We start from the raw sequence: 12,731 nt of genomic DNA, 5'->3' as shown, positions 1-12,731 counted from the left end.
ATTCATTGGTAAAAGAGTAGCCCAAGAGTTGGCGGTGGGTGGTGATGACTAGCTGCCTTCCCTCTAGTCTTACACTGCTAAATTAGGAACGGGTAGCGCAGATAGCCTTCGTGTAGCTTTGCACGAAATTCAAAAAACAAACAAACCACCAATAGGTGTGCAACACAACTCCTGTCATCACTAGCACTCTCTCTTCCATGCAGCCCATATTCACTTCTTGATTGACAGTCATACTGCTAGGATGGGTGTTTGCTCAAACTTTCCTAGTGATTGTTTTCATTGAATAGTTCCATCAGTTTTCTTGTTCAAGTTTGGAATATTATTCAGGCCTCATGTTTATTTTTGAGTTTCCACTGTTTTGAAATTGTTTTTGAAGCTTCAATTGTCCTTTATCCTGGTCAAATCCACTTGTTATGATCTTGCAATTCCATGTAGCAACTACCACTGCCACTGTGATTGGTACAGCTGATTATCCTGCCACTTCAATGGCATCAGAGTAAGCTTTATTGGCTCAGTCAGAAAGTAATGGCTATGGTTCAAAGAGAGTTGGTTAACTTTAATCAGTCTTCTGAGTCACCTGATGATTGTCCTGTCATACCATGTGTGGATATGCCTGAACATGAAGATGAGGATTTGGATAGCCTGTTTTCTCCTCCCGCCTATACCTCACAGTCATGTTTTGTTTCAGGGGAGGTACCCAATCCTTTTCCTCCCTTTGTTGACTTAATCAATCATATATGCTATATTTTATCCTTGTCTCCTGTTTCCTATGGTTCCTCAACTGCCCATCTCAGTGATGAGCTGGTAAGACAATATCTAGTGTTTCCTCCCTCACCAGATATTGAGGTTCATTCTAGTCAATTTGGGGACCAGTTGCATTCTGGAGTCAGTGTATAACATGATCCCCAAGTACTCTGGAAGACCATGCTCTGGCATATCATCGTTCTGTGTTTCCCTACTTAGACTTGCAGAGGTTAGAGTTGCTTGTCCTTTTGTAGGGTTCAGACCCCAATGCTTTAGTTTCCTTTTCCCAGCCCCAGTTTTCTCGATTTTGTCTTACTCTCTCCTCCCTTCATTGTTCCCTGTCTCCCCTACACCTGCTATCTGTGGCTTTTCATCACTCCCCTGAGAGTTTTTCGGCGGTGACTTGGAATCTCCTGTTTTCCGCTCTGACATGCCTCTTCTATTCTGCCCTTTCTTTTCAACCATTGCTTCTCTGTTGTTGAGACCTTTTGGGTAATGACAACCTTTTACCTGGGTTGCGTTTGCCTCCCTCCTAATTATGTGATTTGCACATGGCTCCTTCTCTGCACCAGGAGGATTTTTTGGGCATTCCTGACTTTTTGGAAACTGGAATGGAGTCGGCATGATTGCATACCTCCCTTTCCTCCTTGGCTTCCTGTTTATCTCAACCCTGTCCTGAATCTATTTCTGTGTCTCACCTTTCTCATTCCTTTCCCTTACTGGTTCCAGCCTCTCCTATTCGTAAGGTTCACCTTTGGTTCTTGGGGCATCATCCTAGGGGCAACCAGTGATCTTGGTAACTATGTTGTGGGTTCGGGTTCTGTTGGGACCAGGGTCCTCTGCTTTGCCCATACATGGAGGCTCTTCACCACTGACCCTTGGGTTCTGAGGATTGTCTCGGAGAGTCTGATCCTCCATTTTGATTCTCCTCCTCTGTTGTCCCAGCATGCAGTTTCCTTACTTCATTTCTTGGAATTCCGTTTCCAGCCTGCAGCGTATGGAGGCAGTTTGGGACTTGTATTGCAAGGGTGCCATTATACAGGAGGATTCCTCTTGTCCAGGTTTTTATTTATGTTTTTGTTTGTTCTCCCCAAAAGACTGGAAACTGGCACCCTGTCATCTTTTGGCTCTGAACTGCTTCTTTGTCCTACCTTGTTTCACTTTGATGGGCATTCACTCCTGGTCTATGGATGACAAAGGTCAATGTTTTGGATTTGTACCTTCACATTTCCATCTCCCCAGCATCCGGACATTATCTTCCTTTCATCCCTCTGGGTTATGTTTTTCAGTTTGGGCTATTTTGTTCAGGCTTGCCTTGGCTCTCCATGTTTTTTGTCAGGTGATCATGGCATTTTCCCATTTTCTTCATTTTAGAGTATTGTTCCCACCATTACTTGGATGACTGGCTACCGCCTTTCATACTTAATTTATACTACAAGAAGCTGCTCGGGTTGGTTGATTGGTGAAGAAGTCTATCCTCACCCTCATTCAATACATCATTCATCTTGGGGGTATTGTTCTATTCCCTACTTAGTCAGGTCCAACCTTCTCCCACTTCATTTGTGGCTATGGATCTACTAGTTCTCAACCTATCCTTCTATTTCTTTTTGGGGTGTGGGCTTCTCTTGGATGCCCCTCTCCTCCTTCCTTACAGACAAATTTCACCTGGGTGTTTTTCTTCCTCACAACGTGAATGTGGTTGTGTTTACATTGGTCAAACTAGAAGAAATTTATAATTTAGATAAATGAACACAAGAGAAATGTTAAAAATAAAAGTGAAAACTCTGCAATAGCTGAACATGCAAATTATACTTGTCATGTTATCCAGTGGGGAAAACACTGTTATTTTGGCTCAACCCAATAATATAATGGCTAGAAATATTAGAGAAACAATAAAAATAATGAAGCACAGTAAAATTAGTTTTATCTTAAATAAGGATGAAGGGTTAAAAAATCAGAAAGTAAGTAGATGGCATGATCTTTTAAATATTTAAACTAGTATTCACATAACCATGCCTTTTTTGTATTTATATGTTGCCCAGCATTTCTTTTTCATACTCCTGAGGATGATATGAACGAAGTCAAAACATGTAGTGCATTTTTTATGATTGTTGATCAGTTTTTAAATAAAAATCTTAATTGAGTATTTTAATACACTCTTCTTTACTTTCACTCAAAAATTCAAGTTACAAAACAACTTAAAGAACTATCTGACATTTAATGTCCATAAAAACCACTCATAAGCTCTTTCAACCCAGATAATAACTTCTTTGATCTGCATTTATCAGTATCATTTGTTTGAACATGTACTCACAGTATACTACAAAAATAAAATATTTAACCTATCTACAGACACCTTTGAGTTTTACATGTATTTCTAAACTTTTGAGTTTATGTTTGTGTGTATTCAACAATATATACTAATTTTTATGTATTTTTTCAGCTTTCGCTGTGTCTCATATAATATCTTAGCAGATTTATATGCAGATTCAGAATATTCTCGAACTGTTCTATTTCCCTACTGCCCACCTTATGCTTTGGCCTTGGACTACAGAAAACAGCTTTTGCTGAAAGAGATCCTTGGTAAGTTTGTCGTGTCTTTGTAACCTTGAATTAAGATTAATCTAACTATAGAGATCAATAGGCTTACATCAGGTCCTACGAGGATGCGTAGGTGTATGTTAACTTTTGTCTTTTTAATTATTCATTGCAAAAATTACATCTATTTCTTGATAGCTAATTGTTTTTTTTATGTGTAATTGTAACTGAATTACTTTTATATTGTTATTTAACCATTTTTATATCTTTATTGAGATTAAGACAAACACCTTAAAAATTTACTTTCACTAAGTTATTCTTACATGTTAGTTCGATTATTCACAACTGATGTTTACATTTATAACAAGGTAAAATATGCACAGTTAAAATAAGATCATATAAAATGATTGTATCTCTAAATTAGGAGTTCAAAAATAAAACACATTTTCCTATTACAAAACTATCGCTGAGCCAAATAGTGAGAAGCAGGTAATGGAAGTGACTGAGAGACAGTTTAACAGTCCCAAATATTATGAAGATTTGGCATTGATATTTAAAAACTTTGGAAGTTACCGTTAAAAAAATTTATCATACAAAAAACAATAATACATATAACTACATAGATATGATAGCACAAATCTAAAACAAAGGGGAATTTAGTGACTTATCTTGGTCCACAAAGGACCATATTCTGCTTAAGAACAGTTCTGGATCTGTGGTTTCTCAGTGTTTAATTTGCTTTCCATTTTTATCTATTATAGGTTACAATGGTGATGTTATATGCTTACAGGAAGTGGATAGCAAAGTGTTTCATTCTGATCTTTATCCTCTACTAAAAATAGCTGGGTTAGAGGGTGTTTTTAGTGAGAAGGGTGGGCAGGTAGTGGAAGGGCTGGCTTGTTTCTTCAGGACTTCAAAATTTAAGTAAGTTTTTATTTAAGAACATTCAGAAGTGTATTTCTTCAGCTTGCTCAAACTTAAGTGTGTTAAAATTAGATTTTTAGTTGATTACTTACAGATTTGTTATTATGGGTTTTCACATTTTAAGTATGTTTTGGTAGATACTTATCATGCTGTATAAATGAACTGCTTCATTCACCTGATTAAACTGATCATATTGATCTTTTTCACTTGATACAAAAAACCCAGAAACTTTCTCAAATTTCAATTTTCAAAAACACCATAGTGTTGATTTGGCTGTATGGTTTAAGTTGAAGCTAACAAACCTAGATTTCACAGAAAGTTTACTGATTCCTAATGTGTGAGGTCTTTTAAAAACTGAACCATTTTTCATATATATTTGTTTTAGTATTGCTTGAAAAGATATGCATATTGGAACAGCCAAGTGGTTATGTGTACTTTTCAATGCACTTGTATTTGAGAAATGTACTGAATTGTGTGATAATATTTTACGTTTTCTATGTTTGAACATATATAGGTTGAAAGACTCAAAAAGAGTTGTGTTAAGTGAAATACTGAATTCTGACCCAGTATTTAGTGATATTCACACCAAGATCTATGAGAACCAAACCTTAGCTGAGAAAATCATAGCAAGAACAACTACATTACAGGTAAGAATTCTTAAGAAGCGTACACTAATAGATCTTATCAAACAGGGATAATAACATTGCAGGAAAAGATCTCTAAGAACTAGCTACTAGTAGGTGAAATTATAGCAATAATAACATTACAGATAAGGATTATTCAGAAAAAGAGCCTAACAGATAAAATTGTAGTAGTAATAAGAACTGGACACGTAGATAAAATCGTAGAAAGAATGACACTATTCATTATTTAACTATTATTAAAAGATAAAGTAATGTCAGTTTATTAATTAATGTCACAGGTTTTTACCTTGCTTAGATTTTATGTATTTTATCTTGCATGGTGTTTGAAACACTACATGGCAAGATAGTTGCAATTCACCTAGAAGATAGCAAGATGAAATTATGGATGAGATTATTTTGCTGTGTGTATCTTTAGGTTGTGCTTCTGGAGAGCCAAGAAGTTTTGGGAAAATTTCTGTTGATTGCTAATACACATCTCTACTTTCGTCCTGATGCTGACAACGTTCGTCTTTTACAGACAATAACATGTGTGCGTTACATAGAAAATATTCTGAAACAAACCAAGGAAAAGGTGTGTTTAAGGCCCATCTCGTCATTAACACTTCTACTGTATTGTGCTTTTTTTAAAGTATAGTAGGTTTTTTGGGGGGGGATATTTTACTTTTTCATACTTTTTTGTATAATGTCTACATGTTAGAGTGATTTTGTGGTACATACATTAATATTAGGTATATTTGAAATAATACAGTTAATGATGCATTATTAGTAAAAAAATAATCTAGTGTGTATACAGGAATGGATGCAGATGAGGCATTTACATGTATTTAGCTTTTCCTATTTAAAGATGCATGAGCACAGTTCTAAACCAATTTCATAGTTGAATGTACTATAAGCTGAGACAATTCTGACATTTTCCTTTACCTTATTTTTGTATTTAATTTTTTTTTTTTTTTTTTTTACTATTTTGGCTTTGTTTTTTGAAGTACAGTGGTAACACTACATAATCTATTAAACTCAATCCTTTTAATCGTAGATTTAAAAAATTAAAGTCATCTATCATTGTAATAAGCTCAGAATCTCAGATTCATTTTTTGCAAATGATCTTCACAAATTTTAGTACCAGTTTTGAACAAGAACTAGAATTTTTACCTATGTGAGAAATCTTATTACATTTTGTGATAAACATAGGTGATTTAGAATTGATACTAATACATTATAAACTATAAAGCAAATTACACATTGCATTTTCAATTTATTGATTTATTTCAGATTAATTAATTTAAAAAACATGTTTATATCTTTAAAAAAAATAATAATTACTAGGATAAATATTTACATTCAACACTACCCAGTTGCAAACAACAATATATACCAGTTTTTTAAAACACACAATCTACTACTGGATGGTGTCCATAAAAACATAACCCAACCCAATAATATACACAGTACCAATGGTTGAAAAAAATTAACAAAATAAAGTGCTTCATTTTTAATGAGAAAATGGTTGTGTATGTCTGTAATTACTTTGACTGTGGTGAAGAAAATTAAATAATTCATCCTATAGTTTTCTAATGAAATTAATTATCAGTGCTAGATTTTTTTTAGATTACTGATAAAATATTCAGAGTTATATATTGTGCTGTCTCCTTAATTAATTGCTGCTTAAGGCTATAAATTAATGAAACTTTTTATATTGAGTATTTTTGTAATAAAAATTAACATTATTTGTGTCCCAGAAATAATGAAAATTCAAAAAGTTTAAAGCTTAGAAGTCTTAGTTGTCAAAGATAAAAATGAAATAACATTTATTAAGTTAGGTTTGAATAGGAGATCCATTTCCTCATTACATGAGGTTTTTTGTTAAATATATATGATTGTATGTATTTACTTATTTTTGCACATAATCCCCCACTTTCATTTTGTCATGATAGTTTTTATTAATTTATAATTTTCTAGCAGTTGTAATTATATTGTTGTAATTCAGAGTTTGTGTCTTTTACAAAAAGTTTTTCATTTCAATTTTGCCATCTTTAGTTTATCTGCATATAATACGTTCACACTCTCATGTGATTTTAATATATTTTTTCACTGGTCAGAGAAATTGTAATTGGATCAAATCAATGAAATGAGAAACATAACATTTCTTTGACAAATATAATAACAAGCATGAAACTACATAACATAATACAAAAGAAATTAAAGGAAACTTGTGCCGTTTAAGATCATCTGTTTATTTGTTATGTAGGATCCCAACTGTGAGATTGCAGTAGTTTTTTGTGGAGATTTTAACAGTTGTCCAGAGTTTGGTGTGTATGAGTTTTTAACCACTGGAAGTATTTCTCAAGATTCACCAGACTGGAAAAGTGGTAATTTGAAACATTCTGTAATTCATAACACCTAAAGGTGTTATTAACTCAATCAGTCTTCCATCACTTTAGGGTGACAAAGAAATTAAACCTTTTTTTTTTTAATCTACATTAGCTTGCCTTGGGAAAACCTGTTACGAAAGCAAGGTTATTAGTAGACACCTTTTCTTCATGTAAACTCTTGTTAATAAGTTTACAACCTTCATTAATTTTATTTCCTACCTTGTTCTCAGGCTGTAGCACCTCATTTAATTATATTTACTAGCTTGTTGTAACACCCTGATTAACTTTATTTACTTGCTTTTTCTTAGACTTTAGCACCTTGATTGCATTTAGTAACTTGTTTTATACTATCTTGATTAATTGTATTTTGTAGCTTGTTCTCAGGCCTTATGTAGCACCTTCATTAATTATATTTACTAGCTTGTTGTAACACCCTGATTAACTTTATTTACCTGCTTTTTCTTAGACTTTAGCACCTTGATTGTATTTAGTAACTTGTTTTATACTATCTTGATTAATTGTATTTTGTATCTTGTTCTCAAGCCTAATGTAGCACCTTCATTAATTATATTTACTAGTTTTTCTTTCAGATTTTAGCAACTTGTTCTCATCCAGTATCTTCAGTAAGTGTACCTTGTTCTCAGGATCTCCATAGTATCTTGATTAATTGTATTTAGTTGTTGGTTTTAAGGCCTTGTATAGTATCTTGGATAATTAATTTTAGTTGTTGGCTCTCATGTCATGTACGTTATCTAAATTATTGTATTTAATTATTGGCTCTCAAGCTTCAATAATACCCTGTACTTATTAGTGGGCTTAGCTTCTTGTATACTACATTAATTAATTTTGGTTAATAAATGGTACTAAGCCTTGCATAGTATCTTGATCAATCACATTTTTATCTAATTTTTATTTCTCAGTGTTTTGATTAATTTTATTTAGTAATTAGCTCTCAGACCTCATATTATATTCTGTGTAATCATATTTGGTAGTTAGTTTCCAAACCTGGTTTATTATCTTGATTAATAATTTTTACTTCGTTGGTTCCCAGATTTTTGGTACTGATCAATTGTATTTAGTATTAGTTCTCATATCATAAGTTCTTTAATTAGATCTAGCTTCTGGTTTTCAGATGTTGTATAGTATGTTGATTAATTATATTTAACTGTTGATTCTTAGAGTTTGTGTGTTAATTTTGAATTATTATATTGTTACGCCTCCGGTCATTAGCTAATTTTCCATAAAAATTCTTTCCGAAGAAACTTTAGCGATACAAGTCCTTTCTTAAATAAAACTGGTTTATTCTTTCTGGATACAACTTTGCAATACACTTAATTTCGACAGTCACGCTATAACAAATGCTATAATTCACAATGAACGTCTCACATGCTCAACTCATCTGTTCGTATCTATCTCTGTCTGCAGTTCAATTACACATTGTTGCCGTCACTTCTTGGCGGCTTATATACAAGAATACCGCATATCTAGTAACCTCTCGAGACTTCAGGAAGGGACAGGATTTTTCTAGAAGTTCATGATGTGTTACTAGCGTCACGTGACTTCCACTGTCGTAACAATATTTAATACTTTTTTCCTATTCCTTGCATAGTAATTAGTTGTATTTGTTTATTGTCAAGCCTTATTAAGTATTTTGATCAAAATATAAATAGGGCAACATTGTGCAATAAACTTTATTTAAAAATATAGACAAAACAAAGTTTACATTACACAGTAAAATAAAAAATAAAATAAAAATGGCTACTTGTATTGGTAGCTTACACTATCATCATCAGGAGTAAAAATCTACTCCATATGTGCAGTATTCATGTCACCCTGGTGAATTACAGTGAGTCCAACTATTCTCGTATAAAAACCTGCTGTTCGCGTAGATTTGTACTCCTGATGATGGTAGCGGAAACTACCAAAACATGTATAGCCATTTTTAATTTTTTTTATTTTATTGTGTAATGTAAACATTATTTTGCCTATATTTTCAAATAAGAATTTTGATCAGTTCTATTTTCTTTACTGAATAAAAAATACCACTTTGTTTTGTTGTGTTCATATTTAAATAAGATTTTTGGTAATGAAGAAAAATAACATTTAATCAGTTGTTATTAAAATAAGTCAAATTCAGATGTATTGACCAGTTCTTCTTGATTTGTCCAAAGTATGTTACTCACTTGATATTTTTTCTAAGCCATGTAACATATATGTAGAAGTGACATAGTTGTATTTGTTCTTGTTAAAATTTGAATATGTTTTGATATCATCAAATTAATTTTTGGGAGGATTCTGTAAAATGTTTGATAGATATGTTTTTATACATCAAGTAAGTATTTTATTTATGCTTTTGATAACCATATTGGGTGTAGAGAAAAAGTTCACAGCAGTTATAAAAGCACTCTTCTAATAACTTAGATTAAATTGTAATATCATTGATAAAGAAGTTTTTCATTTGCTATATTCAGGCTATTAAGTGTTTATTAATGTGATATTATTATTTTTGTATAAACCTTTTCATTGCCATTAAATACTATGTTATTTAACCTGAATGTATTTTGCTGTTTGTTTTTATTTCAGTACCAGAAGAAGCTGTGGAAGGAGTTAAAACAAGCCATTCCTTGAAGCTAGACAGCAGTTGTGGCTCTCCACCATACACCAACTACACGTCAGGATTCTATGGCTGTTTAGACTACATATTTTATGACACAGATTTGCTTAAGGTGTCCAGCATTGTTCCTCTTCCTGATCATGCTGATGTAACACAGCATGTTGCACTTCCTAGTATTACTTTTCCATCAGATCACTTAGCATTAATCTGTACATTACAGTGGCTTCAAGGTTAGATGCAGTAATGTGAAATGTAATTTGTATAAAAGCAAAATAAAGAATGCTTGTCTTATGTGCTTGATTTATTTTGATGTAATTGTGACATTTAGGTGGTAAAAACTCTTATACAAATATTTTTAAAATTTAGTTGCAAACATTATTTGTTAGAAAGAAATGAGAAGAACCATTAGGTATTGTCCTAAAAATTCTTACAATTAGTGATTTTAATTTATGTGGAAATACTTCCTTTAATAGCACATTGATGACAGATCTTTTTAATTAAGCTTTGGCTACTACCTTTAATATTCACTAGCCTCCTATTTTTTAAAGGTGAAATGCTCTTGTAAAATCATTGAACTAGTGATTTTTCTTGAGTTGTAATGGTTTAGACATAAGTGGGAGTACTAACATTTTACATTGGAATATAAGATTTAAGTTTATGCTCAAACTTGGGTCTATGTAAAGTTAGCCTAAAGGTCCAAGTGTTATATTCTTAATTAATGTTCCATCAACAAATAAATTTGCTTGACTTTGGCAAACTTGTTTACAATATTCATTCCTTATCCTTCTTGCTATGAGTAGGTCGAAGTACTCATGTTACAACCTTGTACAGAGTTACATTCAAAATTTAATTAAACTATTTTATTATCAATTTATATGAATAAACTTGACATCAAAATGTTGTTAATAAATCAAATTTTAATATTATGCAAGTTTTAATTTCTTTATCTTAAAAGGAAATACTTAAATAAATCTTCAATCTCCATTGTATGAGAATTGTGACATTTGTTCTCTAGGTCTTGCACATTCTCTCTGAAGTACAGAGTTTAAAATAAATCACTCATTACAATATAGATATTGCTAAGGCAAAGTCTAATTTTTATAGCCTTCAATATTCTTTGTATGTGGAGACCTAAACTACAAAGTCAGACCCACTTGCCATGCCCACCTGTTACATAGTGTCTTTCACAAATTGCCAATAATTCTCACTGACGTTTTATATTACATCATTTATAACCAATAGAAAGACAGTTTTAATCTTTCAAATGGCTTGTAATGTTACATTGTTTTCATTAAAGAGTATTTTCTATTTCATCTTCACTTTTGAATTTTCTCTTATTGTGTTCAGACTGAAAAACTAGGAAAATCATATTAAGGCTCTTTTGCCTTTGTTAGAAAGCCACTTTAAATTATGGTAGTGATAGGACATTGTTTGCCTTGTGTGTGTATTATTATTATTCTGTGTTTTAGGTGTATTCTTTAAATAAAAATTATTTAATGTAGTACTATGTTGAACATAAGTATTGTATTTCTTGTTTCTTATATATATTTTTTATTTATTGTTATAAAAGTACCTAAAATGTAAAAATTAGAAACTTATGAGGTTAGATAAGGTAAAATAATGAAAAAATTTCTCCATGAGGTGTAGTAGCAAATATCTCGTGTGTTATGTCATTCAATAAAGGTAACTTGAGCTACGCATTTGCTGCATGATTTACAACCTTTTTCACAGGATTATTACTTAGACATGGTTCAAAGGGTACTAAGCAAATAAATTTAAGTAGAAACAGGTGTAAAATGTTATGAGTCTTAAGCTATTTAGGATAAATAACTGTAGTTTCCCATTACAATTTGCAGTCATTCTAGAAATTAAAAAAGGTAATTTAGGTTTATATCATATATTTTATGGTGGTTACAAGGTATTAAAGTTGATCAACTTCATATGAAGTTACAGAATAGAAAATAACAGGTAAAATATATATAAAGTTTAACTGAAAATAAAATGTTTGATGTTTATTTAGGAGGTTTTAGAGATTACACAAATATAATTCGAAAATTTTCAGAATACAAAACTTATTTTTAATCTTACATTAAAATTGTTTTGCACTCAGAGCAATGAACATTGATTCCATTTATTAATGGATAAATCTTTAGTAAAAATACATAATTATTAAATTTGATTATTAGTGTACAAAACACTTGTAATGTTTACTGAAAGCTAGCCAAGTTTCTTGAAAATATACTTACCATATCAAAAGTTATAGTATGGATACTTTGTAGTTACAAGGTCAGTGTAATCCACAGAATTTCGTATGGAAAAAGTTAATGGCAACATTTTTGTACTCTTATTTGTAAAGCACACATAGATCAGTAAACAGTATGAGTAATGAGAAGGACAGTGTGCAGAAACACTTTATATAGAGATCAGTATGACCAATGAGGATGGTGTGCACAACTCCACTTTATATAAAGATCAGTATGACCAATGAGGATGGTGTGCACAACTCCACTTTATATAAAGATCAGTATGACCGATGAGGGTGGTGTGCACAACTCCACTTTATATAAAGATCAGTATGACCGATGAGGGTGGTGTGCACAACTCCACTTTATATAGAGATCAGTATGACCAATGAGGATGGAGTGCACAACTCCACTTTATATAAAGATCAGTATGACCAATGAGGATGGTGTGCACAACTCCACTTTATATAAAGATCAGTATGACCGGTGAGGATGGTGTGCACAACTCCACTTTATATAAAGATCAGTATGACCGGTGAGGATGGTGTGCACAACTCCACTTTATATAAAGATCAGTATGACTGATGAGGATGGTGTGCACAACTTCACTTTACATAAAGATCAGTATGACCAATGAGGATGGTGTGCACAACTC

General features: G+C 32.2%; 1 protein-coding gene across 2 annotated transcripts in view; it reads left to right on the top strand.

Moving 5' to 3' along the window:
- Positions 1–10,124, top strand: part of LOC106460413 (2',5'-phosphodiesterase 12-like) — a 34,196-nt gene extending 24,072 nt beyond the window's left edge. For both annotated transcript variants that reach the window (XM_022387123.1, XM_022387124.1), the window contains 6 exons: positions 3,188–3,327; positions 4,044–4,206; positions 4,721–4,853; positions 5,266–5,421; positions 7,096–7,216; positions 9,803–10,124. In XM_022387123.1, the coding sequence (XP_022242831.1) occupies positions 3,188–3,327; positions 4,044–4,206; positions 4,721–4,853; positions 5,266–5,421; positions 7,096–7,216; positions 9,803–10,068 (979 nt within the window). In that variant the 3' untranslated portion in view covers positions 10,069–10,124. The remainder of the gene's footprint in view (positions 1–3,187; positions 3,328–4,043; positions 4,207–4,720; positions 4,854–5,265; positions 5,422–7,095; positions 7,217–9,802) is intronic.
- Positions 10,125–12,731: the final 2,607 nt, after the last annotated feature.

Source organism: Limulus polyphemus, unplaced genomic scaffold (genome assembly GCF_000517525.1).
Source record: "Limulus polyphemus unplaced genomic scaffold, Limulus_polyphemus-2.1.2 Scaffold766, whole genome shotgun sequence".
Classification (NCBI taxonomy): Eukaryota; Metazoa; Arthropoda; class Merostomata; order Xiphosura; family Limulidae; genus Limulus; species Limulus polyphemus.
This window is presented reverse-complemented; position numbering and strand designations above follow the sequence as displayed.